Source organism: Artemia sp. Qi Xiang Cuo, chromosome 18 (assembly GCF_049724085.1).
Source record: "Artemia sp. Qi Xiang Cuo chromosome 18, ASM4972408v1, whole genome shotgun sequence".
Lineage (NCBI taxonomy): Eukaryota > Metazoa > Arthropoda > Branchiopoda > Anostraca > Artemiidae > Artemia > Artemia sp. Qi Xiang Cuo.
The window spans coordinates 41068476-41090612 of record NC_142811.1 but is presented as its reverse complement, the minus strand read 5'-3'; the positions used below and the strand labels follow the sequence as shown (position 1 = coordinate 41090612).

Here is a 22137-nt window from a genome sequence, read left to right as displayed (position 1 = left end):
CTACGTGAAGGTAATAAACATTCAGTTGCGCTCTGGCTTGTGGCGAAAAAACACTCGTGCACAGTAGATTAAAAGGAATCTTGACGCAGGACAACAGAGCTGTTAGGGTAGAAATATATAAAGGCCAATTGGCTTTGCTCCACTTTTTATTTTCATACACTATTTTTTATTAGCAGCACAAGGATAATTAGATGGATCAGTGGTTGATGTCACAGTAAGGGAAAGGGGAAGGTGGTCAAAATCACCTTCGTCTTCGTCAACATTAACGAAAGAACAGGGAACATCGGCAGAGCAGATACAATGATCAATATTGGTCACAGTGCCACTATTATGAATATAACTGTAATTTAGAGCTTTGGGTACTATGAGGTAACCAATAGGCAACGACTATAAAACTAAGTTGGTACCAGTAGAGGAGCTATGAACATCACAATTGAAGTCACCTATCATTAGCCAACGATACCCATGCTTTTCGATATTGCATAACATAGTTTTCAGGGATGAGCAGGCATTAGACAACTTAGTATGAGAAGCTAGACGTTTCTGATCGTAGGGAAGATATACATTTATAAATACAAAGCGACCAAGTCATATTGCCATAATATTATCAGAGGAATGAAATAAGATAGGTGAAAAAGGAGTAGCTAATGGTTTGATAAGGCATGCAAGGCCCCCAGAAGGTCGGCCTTTTGTTTTTCGGGCATTGGTGATAAAGACAGTATGGTGGCCACTTCTTTGTAGAGAGTTAACAGAGATGACAGGAAGTAAATGTTCTTGCAAGAATAAAATGTCAAAATATTCATTTTTTGATTTAATGAGCCATCTTTATCTTTTCTGTCATTGATGTTAAAAGAGCAGATTGAGACGGACAATTCGACAAAGTCATTTCCGAATTACACCAAATTACATACCCAACATTAAATACCCAAATAATCACCCAAATTTACAGAAAGATTTATTGGTTTAAGTAATTTAATTATTACTTTTTTGATTTTTATATACTTTTACTTTAATTGACATACTTTTTTTTATTGTCTTTAGAAAAATGGTTGTAAGCTTCATTAAATAAAAAAAAAAGTTTTTTCGATTGAAAGTAAGGAACAACATTAGAACTTAAAATAAACAGAAATTATTACGTATATGAGGGGGGTTGCTCCCTCCCCAATACCTCGCTCTTCAGGCTATAGTTTTTCGGCACTTTAAAAAAAGATACTTATTGTGCTAATTAAACGACCCTTGTGTTTCAGGAGTGTTTTTTAAAGAATTGACAAAAAACTTAAATTTTAGCGTAAAGAACGAAGGGTTGAGGAGGGGACAACCAACCTCATATACGTAATAATTTCGGTTCGTTTTATTTTTTAATGTTGGTCCTTACTTTCAGTTGAAAAAACTTGTTTTTTTATTTAATTTCTGATCGTTTTTTTTAATAACGCCAGGATACCTGGCTCCACCACCACAAAAAAATCCTCCTCCGCACAGAAATATCCACTAGGTAATTCAATGCTGGTTAAAATTTACCCCGCAAAATTACCCTTGTCCGGTTATTGTCCAAGAAAAAGTAAGACACATAAAGAAATTTCGTATAGGAATTCTGAGAAATTTATCAAGTGTAAAATTTTCCCTGAAAAGTTCACCCCCTGGAAACTTCCCTTTCCATGGGATATTCTCTCCGTGCAAAATTTTCCCAGCAAGAAATTCGTCCTCCCCTCCCCAACCGAAAAATGTATGCATATTCCCATTAACAAATAAAACAATGGGCAAATTTTATAAGATAAAAATATTTCCCCAGGGGTTGTATGGTCTTATTTTATCTCCAGGAACATAGTTATTGGATAATTAACCTATGTAGAAAACAACAACTACCTCAAAATTTTGGTGGTACTATTTTGGGAAAAAGGTGGAGTGGGAGGGGTCCTAGTTACCCTCCAATTATTTTGGTCACTTAAAAAGGGCACTAGAACCTTTCATTTCCAATAGAATGAACACTCTCTCAACGGTCTAGGCCCACTGGATCGATGCAATCACCCCTGGGAAAAAAACAACAACAAAAAAACAAATAAACACGTATCCATGATCTTTCTTCTGGCAAAAATTACAAAATTCCACATTTTTGTAAAAAGGAGCTTGAAACCTCTACAGTAGGGTTCTCTGATACGCTGAACCTAATAGTGTAATTTTCATTAAATTATATGGCTTCTAGGGAGTCTTTCTCCCATTTTTAGAAGAAAATCAGACGAATTTTCTCAGGCTCGTAACTTTTGATGGGTAAAACTAAACTTAATGAAGCTTATGTATTTGGAATCAGCATAATAAGCCAATTCTTTTGATATACCAATTGGTGTTTTGGCTGCTATTGAGCCGGGTCACTCCGTACTTACAGTTCATTACCACGAACTGTTTGATTACCCATCAAAATCCAAACAGAGATCATTGAAATATTGATGGTTTTTTCTGCGTTACCAAAAGTGATGCATTCATAAATCATAATAGTTTCATGAGATGTAATTAAATAAATGGAAAAGGGTTTTCAACTAAAGTAAGGAGCAAGTTTAAAACTTAAAACAAATATGAATTACTCTGTATACAAAGGGGATTGCCCCTTCTCAACGCCTTGCTCATTAAACAAAAGTATTTTTAGTGCTTTGGGAAATCTTATCTTTCCAATTGCAAATTTTCTGACAAAATTTGGAAAAAAGCCAAACTTCACAGTAAAGAGTAAGGAGCTAAGGGGGAGACAGCCCTCTTTATATAAAGAACTAACTGTTCAAATAAGTTTCAAATCTGTTCCTAGCTTTAAATTGAAAAGTTCTTTTTTTATTTAATTTCTGATTGTTTTCAAATCATTCCCAAGCCTAACCAAGATAAAATTTAAGGTACCTGTCCCTTCAATCCCTGGTTAATTGCTTTTAAAATGTGTAAATCACTAATTGAACGTGCATTAGTACCGTCGTACGTTTAAAATTTCAATTTTAATTTGGATAAAATTTGAATATACTTAAAAAATGGGCGATGAATAGTAATTTTGGTAAAAAGTCCTTGTTAATATTACTATAAAAGAATTTTGGTTGGATAAAAGAGTATTATTGTTTGTATGGATAGAAATTCTGTGAGACTTTTGATCTTCTACATAACTGAAGCCATCACAACCTCTGCAATAGGGTTTTCTTATCGATAAATACATTACATACATTTGTTTAAATACATTGAAATCCTTTATATAAACAGGAAAAGAAAATAACACCATTTAAAATTGCTTGTTCCTTGCAGTATTTGCCACCCCAAAGGAAATTCCTGGCGGGGCTGATGATGACCTGCCTTGCCTTTTCCACCTCTGTGCCACCCCAAAGAAATCGGAATCTAACAGTTTAGCTGTATAGAGAAACAATTTAAATTCAACATTTTACTATCCAAAAGTGCCATATAGCACTAAAAACGGCACTTTTGGTATCACTCCTCAAATGGAAGTTTGGAAGCGGCACCAATGCAGTATTTATGGTCCAAAGCCCTCAACTGGAGGTTTATAAGAACCCCTCACATATAATCCCCCTCCAGACCCTCTTTGTAAGTTTCATAAATCGGCCACTCATCTTGAAAGTAAGAGATTAATGCGAAAACAAATTAACTAAAGCTATAACTTTTCTACTAAAAATCTACCAAAAATTTAAGCTTGAATGGTCAACAGTTTTGAATTGAACCTTCAAACTTCACTCTGCGATGAAGCCTGTGGGCTAGTTCTAACGGTGGTAATTGAGGAGAAGAGACGTCCCTTTCCCCTTAGTTTTTTGCTCCTGCCTAGGTTTTGAAAAACACCTTTTTTGGTCATTTCGTTGGAAAAGGCACTTTTTGCATTTAAGAAAAATGGGAGAAACAACTGAAATCGTATTTTGTGGGAATGTACTATCAAGTCAAATTTATAAAAAGCGAATTGTTATGAATACAAGCTTTTAAACAAGCTTATATTAGCTTATAGTAAATGAGCTTATAAATATAAGCTTTTAAATGAGCTTATAAATATCAGCTTTTAAATGAGCTTATATTAATTTTTTTAGTATAATTGAGCCCTTAAACAGGTCTTTTTTGTTACAGTAGCCTTATATTTTCTGCTTTATAATAGGTGATTTATAGAGCCCTTTCTTCATTATGGCTTTTTCAGGTGAAGTCGGCCGAGTAAAAATAGCTTTTTGCTCATCGAAAAACCAACGTTCCTGAAAAACATGTATTGTTTTGGGAAGTATAGATAATGAAGTTTATGTTATAGACTGAAAGTTTTTCGTCGCTGTCAAGGTTGTTTGCAGTATTTTCTAGAGGTGTATTATCTCCCCTAGATCGGTGACAATTAGAAATTATATTAAAAGTAAGTTTTCAACTGAAACTAAGGAGTGACATTAAAACTTGAAACGAAGGTACATTATTCCGTATAAAACTAAAATGATGTTTCTTCTACATTAAATTGTTTCTACATTAAATTTTAATCAAAAACAAACTAAGATTAGTTTAAAAAACAAAGTTTTTTCGAGGGAAGTAAACAGCGAAGTTGATACTTAAAATGGACAAAAATCATTAATTCACAGCTTATCTAATATATATCCATAAAACTAGTACAAATATACCAACTAATTATGTTTTCCTATGCTTTTAGGATTATAAAAAACTAGAGCTTTACTGAAAATACAAAATAACATAGTAATAAATCAATCCAATATTTCTGTATGCTGCTCAATTATTTTGCGGTTATTCAAAAAACATTTAATTTTATGCTTATGTTTTTAAGACAATTGTAGTTGTATACTGAAAGTTACTGATGTCACAACTGGTGTAAGACTGGTGTATGAAAAGCTTTATAGATTAGTTTATTGTCGTCTGACTAAATACTCAATTTTGACTTCCAAACCAATATTCCTGTTTTTTATGCTTAACTTTTGTGTTTTCAGTAAAGCACTAGTTTTCTATAATCCTAAAACCATAGGGTAAAATAATTAGTTGGTTTATTTGTACTAGTATAATTGATATATATTATACAAGCTGTGAAGTAAAAATTTTTGTCCGTTTTAAGTGTCAACTTTGCTCTTTACTTCCCTCGGAAAAAAACTTTATTGTTTTAAATTAATAGATTGAAGGGATAAACAAACACTGTTTCCTAGTTTGCCTTTGATGTTTAGGTCAAAGAATAGTTGCTAAACACCAAACGTAATTGGAAGCCTTTTATGGCTTAGCCATGACGTCAGATGTTTTTCATTTGAGATTTTATTGCTTGGGAAAGTTAAATTTGGTACTTAATGTGTAGGGGGCTATATAAGTAACGTATTAAGCTTTGGTCAAAATCGGAAGACGTAATTTATTCACGGTTTGAAGAAAAACGTTCAGGATATGTGTATATCTTCTTTACAAAGCTGTTCAAATGGTACAACAGAATTCCGACTTTTTTTTGCAATCATTTGGAAATTGTTAAATCGGCAAATTATGGGATACCTTTATCAATAAATAATGCAAACATTGTACGAGGTATTAAGCCCTTACGCATATTTTCTTAGGTATTTTAAATGAAGTTTTCTTCTATGGCTTTGAATTTTTGTTGATAGATACCCAAAATTATTTCTTCTCTTGTAGGAAATTGTATATGATAAGCAGTAGCATAACCAAGAATCCTAAGTAAATGATAGCACAGTAGATTTACTTCCTGGGTTCCATAATAAAAGGGCTATCAATCACATTTGTGAATTATAAAAAAAAAAGATGAAACCTTAGGCTATACGAAAAGTACAGCTATAAAAGTCCTCATCACACTGTCGGAAGAGGCAGTAAAAGCAGGGCTACAAAATGTCTGGCAAACAGCAAAGTTTACAGTCATTGATACAATAAATTCAACCGGAAATTCACCAAATATCACCATCTTTGACCACTCTGTAGAAGTTGGAACATATCGGGATTATAGCAGCAGCTGCATCATATCATGGTTGGAGTAGTATCTGAAACCTAGTAAAGAGTGAACTTCGGCCGATAGTGACGCAAAAAAAAAACATATTTCAATGAAATTGTCCACTAGGGAAAACGCCCCAATCGACAATGATTCAAACATGACCACTTTTCATTGCGATTCAGCTGCACAGCCCCTTGAAATTACGAGAAAAATTTACAAGGAGTCATAGTCAACCCACTAGCGCCGACTTAGTAAACAGCCAAGTGGAACGGTTGTCGTCTAAACTTGTGCGGGAGCTCTTTTGACACGAAATTTAAAGTTGTAGTGTCCTTTTCAAAGGGGTTGAAAGTGATTGGAGGGCCGTCAGCATTCTCTTGTGCCTGTTCTACCCTCAAAACCACTACTACTACTACTACTAACAATTCACCGCAGCACCAAGCCACCTGAGGCCAACACAACTAAGCACGTTCCTTCTCTATCCCAATCTTATCAAAGACTCCCTCTTTAATGCTCCTAGGAAATGCGCAGTTCCTTTAAGTCTTTCTTTATGACATCCTCCCACCCCAGACGAGAACGACCTGCATTCCGTTTAGCCCTAGATGGTTGGTCGAAAAGGACAATCTTCGGCAATCTGTCATTCTTTATCCGCAGAACGTGCCCTAGCCCTCTTAAACTTTCTTTCATTATATCCCAAAAAAGCGGGATTAAACCAAACTTTTCGTACGGCCTACTGTTTGATATACGGTCAGTCAGCCGGGTACCCAGAACAATCCGTAGGCAATTTTTCTGGAAAACATTTACCGAATCATTATCCGCTTTTCGGAGCGCCCATATCACTGTAGCTTCCAATATTATAATCTTGGTTTGCAGAATTTGTTTCCTATTATTCCAAACTTTCTTTAACTGTGAAATAACAGCCTGAGCCTTGGCTATTCTACTTTAACATCTTCACTGCTCCCACCGTCTTTACTAATAATACTACCAAGGCAAGTGAAGCTGCCCTCCTGATTAATATTTTTATTAATTACTCAACGTCACATTTTCATCTTCACTTATTCCTACCCTCAGTGATTTAGCCTTCTTAACACAATTTTTCAAACCTATTCTTGCACCCTGTAAACGCAAAACCTCTAAATGTTCATTCCTTTTGCTCAAACTTTCATCTAGGATGCATAAATCATCAGCGTAATCTAAGTCCAGGAGAGTTTTTCCTCCCCATTTGATTCCGTGATCTCCCGTTGCCTTTCTGTGCTAGTTAAGTCCATCAAAATGATCCATATAAAATGGGATAGAACAAAACCCTGCTCAACTCCTGATTTAATACGAAACCAGCTGCTAACCTTTTTTCCTACCTAAACTGCAGCAGTGTTATGGTCGCACATAACACTAATCAAAACCCTTCATTTTGCCCTCAAAACCCCCCTATACCCCTCCCCTGGCACCAGATAAAATACACATTGCTATTTTTTTTCAAAATATTCAGAAAAATCAATAAAAACGCCTCCGGAAATGATGAGAATCATGCAGACCCAGAGGAAAGGGCCGAAATTATGCAAATGAAATTATGTAAATTGCTCATTATTTAGATATAGATTTTATAGTGGGACAAACATAGGCATGTTTGATCTTGGCTGTCCAATTTGTTAGTAAATTAAAGGCATAGTTCCCCAGGCTAAAAGAATCAGACATTTCTATTGCGAGGGGGGTAGTAGTAGGTCTCAAAAACGAGCCAACAAACTTTTGGTCTCTGATCAGTTTGAATTTAACAGATGTAACTCCTAGGACCATGTAAACAGAATGTTGGTTCGCCCAGAAAAGGGCCACAAAAGGCTATTTTTTCTAATTCTTCAATTACTTTAAATTTAAGGCCATAGAAAATTTCAATTCTGGAATTAATTCTAGCTGTTTCTGCATCGGCATGCAAATCCTTCAATTTTGGTAGGACATGGGTTTCATACCTACAGTGGGCAAGTTTTCCATTTTTTTTCTTACTCGGCTCAATAGTAACCGAAACTCTAAAACGGAATTTTAATATCAATAGACACATCAAAAGAATCAGCTTTTATGCCGATTCAAAATATATAAAATTCATTAGGTTTTATTTTACCTATTAAAAGTTTTACGAGAAAATTTACCTGATTTTTGAAACCCCTAAACGTCAAGAAATCTTAATCACACCATCAGATTCAGCGTACCTGAGAACCCTATTGTATAAGTTTCAAGCTCCTATATACAAAAATGTGGAACTTGTTTTTGCCAGAAGACAGATCACGGATGCGTGTTTATTTCTCTTTTTTTCTAGGGGTGATTATATTGAAATAATGGTCCTAGAAGATCGGAGGAGGGCGCATTCGAACGAAAATTAAAACTTCTAGCGCCCTTTTTATGTGACAAAAAAGACTAGACAGCCACTTGGCCCCCTCCCATGCCCATTTTCCCCCAAGGTTATCTGATCAAAATTTCGAGATAGCCCTTTTTTCAGTATAGTTTAAATATCAAATAAATATGTCTTTAGGGGTAAAATGACTCCCCACAGTCGGTGGCGAGAGGCCTGTAAGCTATGAAAATTGCCCATTGTTTACGTATAGTATTTGTTATTGGGAAGTATACAGACATTTTTCGGGAGGGGGGGGATTTTGTGCATGGTATATATTTCTATTGGGGCAATCTTCCTTGGGGAGGAAATTTCCGGGGGGGGGGGGCTTTGAATTTTTCAGCGAAAATTTTACACTGGGGGGATTTGACAGAAATCCGGTGCGAAAATTTTTTAATTGTCTTACATTCACTTTGCCAACTCAATTTTGCATTTGGAGATGTTCCGGAGGAAATATCCAGGGCCTATTGTCCATGACTTTTGATTTCTGGAAAAAATTTCTACGGAAGGGGGCATTTCCGGAGTGATCGAGAAATTAATTAGAGATTAGATTAAATTCTTTTTCAAATAAAAGTATGCTAAATATAATTTTTCAGGCTGAATCGTCCGCAAGAAGTTCTACGGGGAGGGGGATTTTCAGCGAGGATGGAACTGTCTGGAGGGAAGTTGACGGGGGGGGGGATTTTAAGTTGGATACAATTTTCACGGAGAATTTTCCTGTGAGGGAGGTGCGGGGTTATATTTCATGGAGGGTGATCCAGATTTACCTGCATTATTTGAAAACGAACGAAATAAATAAATAAAACAAGCGTTTTTAACAGAAAGTAAGGAGCAACGTTAAAACCCAAAAAGAACCTAAATTATTCCGTATATTAAGGGTTGCCCCCTCCTCAATACCGTGCTCTTTACGCTAAAGTCTGACTGTTTGTCCCGATTTTTAAGTTTGGCTATTGAAACACAGGGGCCGTTTAATTAGAATAGGAAGCTTTTTAAAAGTGCTAACAGCTTTAGCGTAAAGAACAAGGTACTGAGGAGGGGCAACCCTTCATATACGGGATATATTCTGTTTGTTTTGAGTTTTAATGTTGCTCCTTACTTTCAGTAGAAAAAAACTTGTTTTTTTTAAATATTCACGAAACAAAAAAAGAACATATTTAAATGAAAAATTGAACAATAAAGAACCAAAATTAAAAGTTGCGTTAGAACTTACAACTAGCTAAAATTACCCTGAACAGGAAGGGGGATGATACCCCTTTCGCCCCAACCCCCACACATGCAATGTTCAATCGGGCTCTTGCATTTTACTGAAAACTCACCAGAGTACAACAGGTTCACAATGGTATCTACACATTTTTTTTTATCTTCGAAGGTCAAACTTCTCAATAAAATTATCAAGAATGTCTTATTTTCAGTGAACCACCAAAAGGGTATGAAAATCATTTGATAGGTCCAAAGCCACAGGCTGCAGCCCCTTTCTATCTTAGTGTAATTGTTGTCCTTTACCGAAAGTGGCCCGTTAAGTACATTTGAAAGTTTTTATGCTGCCTTCTCTTGTTGCAAAGATAAATCTCATTGTTAAAATCTCTGTGTGTAAACGATAATTACAAACCTCATTTCTATACCAACATGAATAGAACATAAATAGCTTCTGAATAATTCGAGGTGTAAACGAAGCAGTCATAATAAGGGTGGCTCCAACCCTGACTAGGAAATATTGTCCTCAAGAGGATAAGGAAAAAAACAGACGCAACATATTAAACTGCCATGGGATGACAAAAAAGGAACAACGCTCTTATGGGATTAGATCGGCAAAGTCAAAGTATAAGGAGTGTAGTATAAACGTTATCTACAATTTCTCACCTTGAGCCTTTGTGACCATTTTCAAGTGCTCTATCCCTAGTTGGTTCTATTGTAGCTTGCCTGTAAAGAAGTAGATCTTTTGCAATGTCTTGCCACATGAGTAGCACAGGAGGAAACATCCAAGTTTCGGTGTCCCAAAATGAATGACCTAAAAAATAGCATAGCTGTACAAGTAACGTACATAGGAGTTAATTTGGGGAGTGAAGCCATAAACACAGACAACAGTTAGGTACATAAGACATAAGGAAAAAACAAGATAATTCGTTAGAGCCTTTAACCTTCAGTAGAGGGGTGAAAAAAAAATGAATAGCCCCTATACAAGTACCAAGATTGCATAGTCAATTATATTCTCTTAGCTAAAGTTCTAAACTTTCTAATAATTATGCCTTCATTAAGGAAGTTACTTAAAATCAGTAGTATACAGGTGAGAAGACGGCGGGAACTCGCTATCTAATTTTGGGATTCCTTGTGCTAGTATACGGACCAAAAAGTAACGCATAGCCACAGCACGTATTGGTCTTGGGGTTAGACCCCACAACAATTAAGGAAAAGTACTCTATAAACACGTACTATTTGAATATATCATCTTGCCCAAGACCTTACCTAACCTAACATGTGACATTTTCCAAAATTGAGGCATTCTGCTCCCTGAGACCCATTTACGATGAGACTTTAATGATACGTATATTTAGCTAGCGTTAATTTGAGCCAATCAGAATTTTCCATAGAATTTTTCAACCAATCAGCAATTTTAAATATACACTTTAATTTTCGGTAAGAAAACGACTCTAGTTGAATAAAAAATCGAATCAATTAGATGTCAAATCAACTTTGTCAGCTACACCCTTGAAAAATATGGCTTAAAAAATCATTTTTTCACTGGTTTTTAGAAATCTATAGTCGTTTTTTCTATATTGTTATTTCATTTTAATTGTAAATTAACAGGGAGTGTAGTCTAAGAAATTATTAACCCTAGCTGATTAAAAAAATAAAACTGAACTAATTACCTTTTCAATTGAGTTTGTCAGCTACAACCTTGAAAAACAGCATTATTGAAAAAGAAGAAAAAAAAAATCAAATACAAAGATTTACCTTGATAGTCAGCGAACAGTGCACCATTGGCAAGACCACCAGGACTAAGGCCCCAGAATCTATCACTTCTTTCAGTCTCAGTTCGGGAAGGAAGTGAACTTAAAATGTAATACTGGGCACCTATTACAGCTTTTGCCTTAAAAAAAAGTATTAATTTACTTCAAAACAGGTACTAAGTGAATTTGCTGCACTTTCATATTATGCCATTATCAAAATTGCAATTTTGTTCTAGAATACCATATTGGCGCAGGGGTTTGAGAAGATACTGACGATGTAATGAGTCTAAAGCCTTTTTACTTAAATCCGTGACGACTTTGTAGAGTTCGTTGCACTATTTTAGCTCTCCTCTGGGAGCAATTACAAGGCAAATATCTCCTGTGAAAGCCCCAGAGGCATGTTTATTGGACCTTTCGACTATCCTGAAAAACAATGAAAGCACTAGCTAAAATTGAGAAAAAGTTGCTGGATTTATTTTGATAATTTGCTAAAAAAAATTATCTCATATTAATTCAATACAAAAAATTCCTCTTTTTACAATAGCTTTGTTATTATTACAAGTACAAATCAAAATATTAATAAAATAAAAACACTTTATTTTTGAGTTATTTTACATCATTTAATTTTTAAAATTAACATGCTTTAAGTTACCAGTGCCGAACTGTGGTGACTCTTAACCTCTAACTTCCAAGACCCATTTATAATTTGTAATTTTCGTGTTGTAAAGAATTGACAAAGACAGAGAAAAAAAAAATGTTCAAGTTTATTTGACAAGTTTGAAAATTAAAATTTTAATATCCTCCATTGTCATTTTTGGGCCTTGTTATGTTAATCCTTACTAGTGGAAAGAATTGTATCCTCAGCTATTCCATTGTTTCTCCAGAAAGCCTACATATTCATCAAGTTAATTTCCTTTCAAAGTTCTGAGCAGCAATTCCAAGTTACATAAAAAGACCCAAGGACATAAAAACAAACACGCTCACCTTTCATGGGAGGGGGAACGACATGAGAAGTGATTGAATTCAGCGTAAAGAAAATTTTTATCAACATGAAAAAAGAAGTGATAACTGATATAAAGAAAATTCTTTACTTCAGGCTCCCCGAAGTAAGTATTCTGCAATGCATTCCTTTCTATTTAAAAAAATAAAGACGAAAACAAGATAATTACCATTTTTTAAGGCTAGGAATTTTGAAAATTAAAAGTGGCTTTTGCAAGAGTTTTGAATTATAGTTCTAAACGAACCGCACCGATATCCTAGAAGAGTAAGTTCGTATTAATCCAAGTTTCGTCTTACCAAAGAAAGAAGGGAGTCTATGCGCATTCAAGGTTAAACTGAACTTAAAAGTCAAATATTTCTTATCAAAACGACAAATACAGGTTAAATAAAACCTTCAGAATAATTCCCGAAGCAACTAATCATGAAACAGTGCGCTTTTTGTAAGGTTTGAGCCCATGCTCACCTCAAATACATTATTCAGAATAATATCTATTGCTTCCCCCAGTTTACATGTGTATGGATATGATCGATAAAGGTATTTTATCATGGCTTTTGAGTACTTCAGTGTTTAAGTGTCTCTATATATTTCTTTTGGCCAGTTTTTGAGCAGATTTTGTTTTTACTTTCTTTTTCTTACCAACAAAATTATCATAAGTAAAATAAAAGGCAAAAAACTATAATTTTACGACCAAAACTGACTTTTTGATATGTATTTAAAAAAGTTAGTTTTTATAACTAAAGGTTCATTTTTAATTTTAATGTTTATTATTAACTTTATTCTTGCATCTACAAAGGGCTGAAAAGCATATAGAAAAAAAGATACAACTTTTTTCTATTAGAGTTAATTTTTTTTTACTTTTGTGTGAAAAACTTTTAGTTGAGAGACGAATAAAAATCTTGATTTGATAAGAATGGTGACAGAATTTTTGTTTCTTCTATCGTCTATACCAAGTTTGGGTTCCAATTGAATTGAAGTTATCAAGTATTTTGCAGTAGGTTGCATCAAGACATGGCTAATTGTAGACAGAGAAAAGCCAAGATAGATAGTCCAAGTAATTGAGAGGCAAATCTTTGAATGGCTGGGACAGGGGTAAATGGCGGGAGTATGCATGACTCTCTTATTGGACACATATTTGTTTGTTAGTTTTTGAAAAGGCATGCCTGCCTTGAGTCTCGGGCGTGTTGACCAAGAATTGAAAATTGACATAAGACCGTTAGATTGCCTGCAATGAGAGGCAAACAAGGCACGCCCGCCTATGGTCTTAAGAAGGTTGACCAAGAATATAGAATTGACATAGGGCCATTAATTTGCCTGAAATAACAGTCAAACAATCGTTTAAAGCCATCTTTATCTTTCAAATAGTACCTATTCGTAGCCTAAGCTCAGCCCCACATTCTGAGAAAATTTCGATTTTTAACATATTTTTCAAATTTATGGGTCACTTGCCCGAGACTCTGGGCGGGTGGACGCCCCAAAATATTATCCCAAATTCCTATCTCAATTTAGCACTTGTTCACTTCTGGAAGTCCTTCTTCCCCATAGATTATGAATCTTTGGAAAGCACCTCTTTCCCGCTGAAAATTAAACGAATTACGTAGGCTACATTTTCCTAGTTTTTAGGTGTACTTTCAATACACACAATGTCAACACAAATACTGTAGGCTATTTATACGGGCTTTCTTAATTGCTACGGTTCAAGGAGGCACTAGAAGCCACCATTTACTTCAAAAGGTATTAAGTTACGATATTTTATTTCTTTTGTAGGATTAATATTTCGACATAAATTCTATAGGATCCGTGTAGAATATGTCCTGGAGAATTAGTTTCTTTACATAATTGTCAATGTATCTTCGGAGTCGAAATAAATATTGTAGAACAGTTTAGACCAATCAATCGAGCAAAACTAGCCTAAGGTTCTGAGACATAAGTCTTAGAGTCACATGACTATTTGAAAAAAATTGAAATAACTCTGACACTGACAAACGCAGTTTAAAATATGATCGAACACAGCATCATATTGGGTTCGATTATTATCGAACCCAACTCATAACCCAACACCATTATTATCAAATTATTATCGAACCCAACACCCCCACTCATATTATCGAGACATCATATCTTTTTGGTCGTCAATATTTGGTCACGTTTGCAAAACCAGTTTGCCTTGAAAAACAAGCTTGAGAATCCCATTGGTGGTCCAGCATAAGGTTTAGAAATCATCTATTCAACATAGATTTTTCAACAAGATAGAAAAAAAACAGACCGCTCTGTTCTTCATCTATCGCAAATTTAGATATATAATTTGTTAATAACAAAGAAATCCTATGCTAGGACCTAGCATAGCTCGTTCGGCAAGAATAACTAGATCAGCAATATATAGCCTACTATTGTATGCTAAATTAGTAAAAGACTGACTACATTTATTTAATTTACATTTATTTCATTTATTACCAAACATAAATTTAAAGTTTCATGTAACCTATAAGTGCACCAATACGCAAAAAGGATATTTGATGTGGGAATGCATCTTCTCAAACTGACCATGACAAACTGACAAACTGACTAAAATTGACTATTTTCATTGATTGCCTTGCTATACATTCTAGAATCAGGTAAGCCAGCCGATTATCCAATAAAGAGTCCTGAAATAGAATTTTCTTTGTCGCTCAAAACCATGCGCGTTAAATTTATCTCAAGTTATTATGAACTATTAAGTTAAATTAAAACCAATTTGCTACGAGGAGTTTACAGCGGCGAAGCTGTGGCTTTAATCTCTTCTATTGGTTTTATGTTCTCTAAACATCTAACCAGAAACCATTGTCCAGCGGTAGGGTACCCGCCTTGTATGTAAGAGATAGTGAATTCGAAGCCCAATGGCGACAGATTTTCTTTAGAAAGTTGTGTTATTATTATCATTTGATAAAGATTTTACACTTGAATAGCCGCAACTAAATGCGTAGCATCACTTTTCATTAAACCTAGTACATTTCAAGTACAATAACTGAAAAGTTATTTTCTACGCTCGATTTGTCTTGATATTCGACTGCATGTAATGCAATAAACGCACAATCATACTAAAAAATAGAAAATGACAGGAAAATACCAGTTCAAGGTTATTTCCTTGGATTTCAATCCTTCCAGACATCCAAATTCTATTCCATTCAGAAACATGATCATCAAACAGTGTTTGATCTTCTCCGTTATCCAACATTTCCAATACTATAAATAATATAAAGTGTCATTTAAATGAAAAGGACAGAACAATATTAGACACGAACAATAGAGTGAAAAACATTAAAAGTTTCGAAAAGCTATCAACCTATCAAAAAAACATTAATCAGTGTAACAAATAATTTCTTAAAGTTCTATTACTATTAAAATTATTTACGTCCTATAGAATTTTCCTGATGTCTCGCAACATTAGGTCGTAGCGGAATAATTAAAATCATTTAAAAACAGAAAGTAAGCTTTCAAGTGGGCAAAGGTGAAAAAATATTGCTCAAATTAAAAAAAAAATATTCAGAATAATAAAAATATTTTTACTTATGAATTACAAACAGAACCTTGCACAGAAATTGTTCATCTACCCCACCCACCATTATTTTACAGAAAACTTGGTTTTGAAGTAAAAAATCCCTCCCCGCAAAAAAGGTAACAAACTTAGAAGAAACTTATTCCGCGAATAATACATATTATATATATAAATTGGTAGAAAAATTCAGATAAGAATTTAATACAACAATTAACAGTCACTTGATGAAGCAATCTACAAAAAAATGACACCTTTGGTGATAATGAAAGTTGAAATGAAAATAAAATAAAAAAATGAAAAAAAGGAAAAAATGAAAAGCTATGGTCATTTTGCACTTCAAAAGCTTTAAAAAGTTATTTAAGCTCTATTCTATGGATGCAAAGAGCTCATACACCAGATTTGTATCATTCCTAAAGTTCAAATAAAGAAATTCATGACGATTAAGCACCATATTTTAACCGAAAGCTGTCATAAGGTACATTATGTTAAAGAATAACAACACCGTTTTCACTTTTTTAGTCTGTTGTGACCAGCGATTTATAGCCCAGTTACGATAAAAGACTGGAATTCGAAATGCTATTAAAATACAGTGATCGCGAAACGGCGAGGAAATGGAAGTGTCACTTCCAGACATAAGATCGAAAATTAGGATACAACCCTGGAAGATCGACCGGGAGATCACTAATCTCAAAAATTTTATTTTTTAATGAAATTTTTATTCCTATCGAACTCGAAATTTCTGGAATTTCAAAAACATAAAAAATTTTAGCCTAGAAGTATGCTGAAACATATTAACTGCATTCAAGTCTTATGTGGGGATAAGACAGAATTTTCCCCCTGAATTTTTCTCCTATATATAACCTTCCAGAAATGGTTCAAATGCCTCAACAAACCTTAACAGGAGGTAAAACAGTGTGTCCTAGTTGTTCCTTTGTGGCGTCCAGGCCAAATTTGAGCTTGTTGAAGGAGGGTATCCAATTCATGTCATCAAGGGATCTACCAGAAAGGGTGGTCGGATCTCACCCAAACTTCTGTAAAAGTAGGGGCCAATGACCTATCTATGGACTTAGGATTCACACCTTTCGTCTTTTTTGGTGAAGGAGAGGTAAAAGATTCCTAGATTATTGTCATCTAGATATCCAGAAAAATGCAGAGGAAGGCAAGAAATTAAGTCTTAGGTATTCCTCTTGGTGATGAGCAGCTGATTCAACATTTGTATGGGAGGGAAATGTGAGATCTCTACAAAACTTGCTAAGAAGCAAGAATAAATACCCTAGTCGTGGCTTTTGGACGTCCATGCCAATCATAACGTCTATCAGGTCGGGTTGTATGGCCTTAGTTAAACCTGGCAAGAGAGTGACTGTTCTCGTCCTACCTGTTTGTACCTGATGCAAGATACGTTGGTAGAGGAATCCTTAAATCCTTGCAATTGGCACGATTGCCTGAAGTGGTTGTCAGACCTTAATAAAAACTGGGGGAAATAAGGATATGTCCGCGTTGTGCCTTTTCAGCCACGTTAAAACCTAAGTTATGGTCTTGGATGTCCTAACTTGATCAGACCTCTGTAAGATGATGGAATCATCATCTTCAACGGCACTTGTAACAATGACCCATTCGATCTTAATCAAATTTGGCAGAGTTTGGCAGCTCGGACTTCTGTTTCTCATTCAGAGGTATTGAGAGCAATCCGATAGAATTTTACACTTGAGTATCACCAACACTTGGAGTGACCTTGGCACTGGAGGTTTGGTTTAAACCATACGGTTGACGCATATCACTTAAATAATCGTGTTGAATGTTAAAAACTAATTTTTCTACACGTAAAATGTGACTGTGGCAATTTTCAGTTGTCGATTCTTCATGCTAAAGTATTTGAGCAAATAACAAAAAAAGTACGGAAATTATTATCACTGGATGTATCCGAATCAAAGCCAGCAAAAAATCCCTTATCTGAATTTCGACAGGCACTTCTATAAACATTGGTACTTGTGTTGCAACTATGACCCGTGGTTTAGTACTGCTAAACACTTCAAGAGACTTTGACACCCGAGTTCTAGACTAATTATATCCTACTACAAAACTCACTGCAGCACCAAGCCACACCTCTGCATGCTCCTTTTTCAAACCAACCTATTCTAAGCTTCAATATTTACCCCCTCTCATAAGGCTAACGCATATTTTTCCTCCTAGTCGATATGACCATGTCGATTTTAGGATTAAATCAAGAGTACGCTTCATGTTCAAGTTCACTAGAAAGTGTTTTCGCCGGATGCTTGGTGTTTTAAAATAAAAAAAGCAAAAAACAATTTCTTTGAATTTTCCGCTCAGCTTGTTTCATAGACTTGAGCTAACTGATATATGGAAAGTCCATATAGACATCCTGAAATTTCGATGACATACCACTGAAATAGTATATTTGAAGAATAAGATAGGAAAAATAACTATAAAAATAACATAAAAGTGAAAATTTAAGTTTTAAACAATCTAATAGGTTTTTCATTTTAAGAGAAAGTTAATTTTATGGAATATTATCCTTTTTTGGCAACTATGGACTGGTTAATTGCCATTTAAAATGTTTAAAAAGTTAAAGGTAGAGAAAAATTTTTAAAGAAAAAGTAAATAAAAAATTTTACGCTTGAACTATGAATATTCGATAGCATCCTATATCCACAATAATAAACAATATTAAATAACTGAATAATATTCAACGAATTTAAAATATATGTTATTCAATTATGCCTCTATTAGAACATGTTACATTAAACTGTTTTGATTACAACTTGGTCTTGAAATTTTTCCGGGAATAAGAGCCATAACATATAAATAAAGAAACAAAGACGTCGTTTTTTTAATTAGTGACTTATCGTAAAAAGAAACAAGTTTTAAAAACGCAAAATATCATGTGAAAATATTGATTTAGGTTGTGTGTGCTTGGGATGACTGATTTGATATACTGATTAAAATATGTCTATTTTTGACAAATGTTCAACCTTATCTTCCAAGACTGCTTTCTTTTTAGGTGAATTATTATCTGCAATCAATCAAACTCGGAAATTCTAGACACTTTCTCAAATATTACTTCGGAGGAAAAAGAATGAAACTAGAGAATTCTTTGATCACCATTATAGGAAACGCGCTAGCGCTGCCTAAGTAAAGAACGATGTGGGCACATTGTGTTGTTTTTTTGTTTTTTCTCCATACCCGGGCACTTCGTATCGAAGGAGTCGTCGCAGAAACTTCGAATAGGGCTCATTCGATTGGAAATAGGAGTGGCTAGTACCCTTTTTAATAGTCGAAAGTGATTGGAGGGCAACTGCCCCCCCCCACGCCCATCATTCCCCCAAATACGTCCGATCAAAATTTTGAGATAGACATTTTGTTCAGCGTAGTTGATTTACTCATAGAAAATATCTTTTTGAGGAGGACACTCCCCCAAAACCCACGGGGCAAGGGTTTTAAGTTATGCCCTGAAGGCATGTAAAATTTTCATGGAAGACGATGTCGTAGAGGCTAAAAAAAAGGCTCATTCGATTGGAAATTCAAAGGGCTAGTGCCCTTTTTAATAGTCGAAAGGGATTGGAGGGCAACTAGCCCCCCCACGCCCATCATTCGCCCAAATACATCCAATCAAAATTTTGACATAGTGATTTTGTTCAGCGTCGTTGATGTCCTCATAGAAAATATCTGTTTGAGGAGGACACTCCCCCACAACCCTCGAGGCAAGGGTTTTAAGTTATACCCTGGGGGCATATAAGGTTTTAATAGAAGGCGTTGTCGCAGAAACTTCAAAAAAGGCTCATTCGATTGGAAATTCAGAGGGCTAGTGCCCTTTTTAATAGCCCAAAGTTATTGGAGGGCAACTAGCCCCCCCCCCCCCGCCCATCATTCCCCCAGACACATCCAACCAAATTTTGCGATGGCCATTTTGTTCAGCGTAGTTGATTTCCAGATAGAAAGTAACTTTTGAGGAGGAAATTCCTCCACAACCCTCGGGCCAAGGGTTTTAAGTTATGCCCTGGAGGCATATAAGGTTTTTATAGAAGGCGTTGTCGTAGAAACTTCAAAAAATGCTCATTCGATTGGAAATTCAAACGACTAGTGCCAGTTTTAATAGTCGAAAGGGATCGGAGGGCAACTAGCCCCTCCCCCGAACGATGTGGGCACAATGTGTTGTTTTTTTGTTTTTTTTCTCCATACCCGGGCACTTAGTATCGAAGGAGTTGTCGTAGAAAGTTCGAAAAGGACTCATTCGATTGTAAATTGGAGTGGCTAGTGCCCTTTTTAATAGTCGAAAGTGATTGGAGGGCAAATAGCCCCCCCCCACGTCCATCTTTCACTCAAACACATCCAATCAAAACTTTGAGATGGCCATTTTGTTCGGCGTAGTTGATTTCCAGATAGAAAATATCTTTTTGAGGAGGACACTCCCCCACAACCCTCGAGGCAAGGGTTTTAAGTTATGCCCTCGGAGAATATTAGGTTTTTATAGGAGGCGTTGTCGTAGAAACTTCAAAAAAGGCTCATTCAATTGGAAATTCAAAGGGCTATTGCCCTTTTTAATAGTCGAAAGTTATTGGAGGGCAACTAGCCCCCCCCCCCCACCCCCCGTGCCCATCATTCCCCCAAACACATCCACAACCCTCGGGGCAAGGGTTTAAAGTTATGCCCTGGGGGCATATAAGGTTTTTATAGAAGTCGTTGTCGTAGAAACTTCAAAAAAGGCTCTTTCGATTGGAAATTCAAACGGCTAGTGCCCGTTTTAATAGTCGAAAGTGATTGGAGGGCAACTAGCCCCCCCCCCCGCGCCCATCATTCCCCCAAACACATCCAATCAAAATTTTGAGATAGCCATTTTGTTCAGCGTAGTTGATTTCTCAATAGAAAATATGTTTTGAGGAGGATACTCCCCTACAACCCTCAGGGCAAGGGTTTTAAGTTATTCCCTGGGGGCATATAAGGTTTTTATAGAAGGCATTGTCCATTCTTGAAGGGCTAGTTCCATTCTTAATAGTCAAAAGTGATTGGAGGGGAACTAGCCCCTCCCCCACGAACATCATTATCCCAAAAACATCCAGTTAAAATTTTGAGATAGCCATTTTGTTCAGCGTAGTTGATTTTCAGATAGAAAACACGTTTTTGAGGAGCACCCTCCCCAACAACCCTCAGAGCAAGGGTTTTAAGTTATATCCTGGGGTATATAAGGTTTTTATAGAAGGTGTTGCCATAGAAACTTCAAAAAGGGCTCATTTGATTGGAAATTCAAAGGGCTAGTGCCCTTTTTAATAATTGCAAGTGATTCGAGGGCAACTAGCCCCCCCCCACGTCCATCATTCACACAAACACATCCAATCAAAATTTTGAGATAGCCAATTTGTTCAGCGTGGTTAATTTCCAGAAAGAAAATATGTTTTGAGGAGGACACTCTTCCACAACCCTCAGGACAAGGGTTTTAAGTTATGCCCAGGGGGCATATAATGTTTTTATAGAAGGCGTTGTTGTAGACACATCAAAGACAGCTCATTCGATTGTAAATTCAAAGGGTTAGTACTCTTTGTAATTGTCGAAAGTGATTGGAGAGCAACTAGACCCCCCCCCCGACGCCCATCATTCCCCCAAACACATCCAATAAAAATTTTGAGATAGTAATTTTGTTCAGCGTAGTTGATTTACAGATAGAAAATATGTTTTTGAGGAAGATACTCCTGCACAGCCCTTAGGGCAAGGGTTTTAAGTTATGCCCTGGGGGCATATAAGGTTTTTATAGAAGATGTTGTCGTAGAAGCTTCAGAAAAGGGCTCGTTTGATTTGAAAATAAAAGGGCTAGTGCCGTTTTTAATAGTCGAAAATTAATATTGATATTTATTGTTCGTGTTTTTGTTTAGATCAGGGCCCTTCGTATCGAATGCGTTGTCATGGGAACTTCGAAGGGGGCTCATTTGACTGGAAATAGAAAGGGTTGATTCGTTTTTGAATAGTCGAAAGTGGTTGGAGGGCAACTAATTCCCCTTCGACTCCCATTTTCCCATTATGTTTAAAAACTAAATGTTGCCTTAACATCAAATCAAAATGCACTGTGATACTGCTAATTCCCAATAAGGCATCTCAGCAGTATCTCAAGAACGACTGGGGATATTATGTTCAAACTTTCGAGGCTACTTCTGCTCTTAAAATTTAACCAAATCAAAATAGTGTAAGTGTATCAAAGCTATCAAAGAAAGTAAACAGATTTTTTTGCGAATGATATCAAGTTTTTCATTTCAGGTCAACTAGAGGAAGCATGAAGCTAAGTTAAACAGTACTATTTTTGTCCAGACTTTTAAAATGGTGAGTGTTGTTAAAAATTGCTGAAAATTTTTCTCCAGCATA

At 35.6% G+C, this 22137-nt stretch overlaps 1 protein-coding gene across 1 annotated transcript in view; it reads right to left on the bottom strand.

Moving 5' to 3' along the window:
• Positions 1 to 22137, bottom strand: part of LOC148941501 (protein-glucosylgalactosylhydroxylysine glucosidase) — a 110798-nt gene that overhangs the window by 30813 nt on the left and 57848 nt on the right. The window contains exons 6-8 of the mRNA XM_089103816.1: positions 15343 to 15458; positions 11244 to 11379; positions 10152 to 10299 (exon numbers count right to left, since the gene is read on the bottom strand). Of these exons, the coding sequence (XP_088959942.1) occupies positions 10152 to 10299; positions 11244 to 11379; positions 15343 to 15458 (400 nt within the window). The remainder of the gene's footprint in view (positions 1 to 10151; positions 10300 to 11243; positions 11380 to 15342; positions 15459 to 22137) is intronic.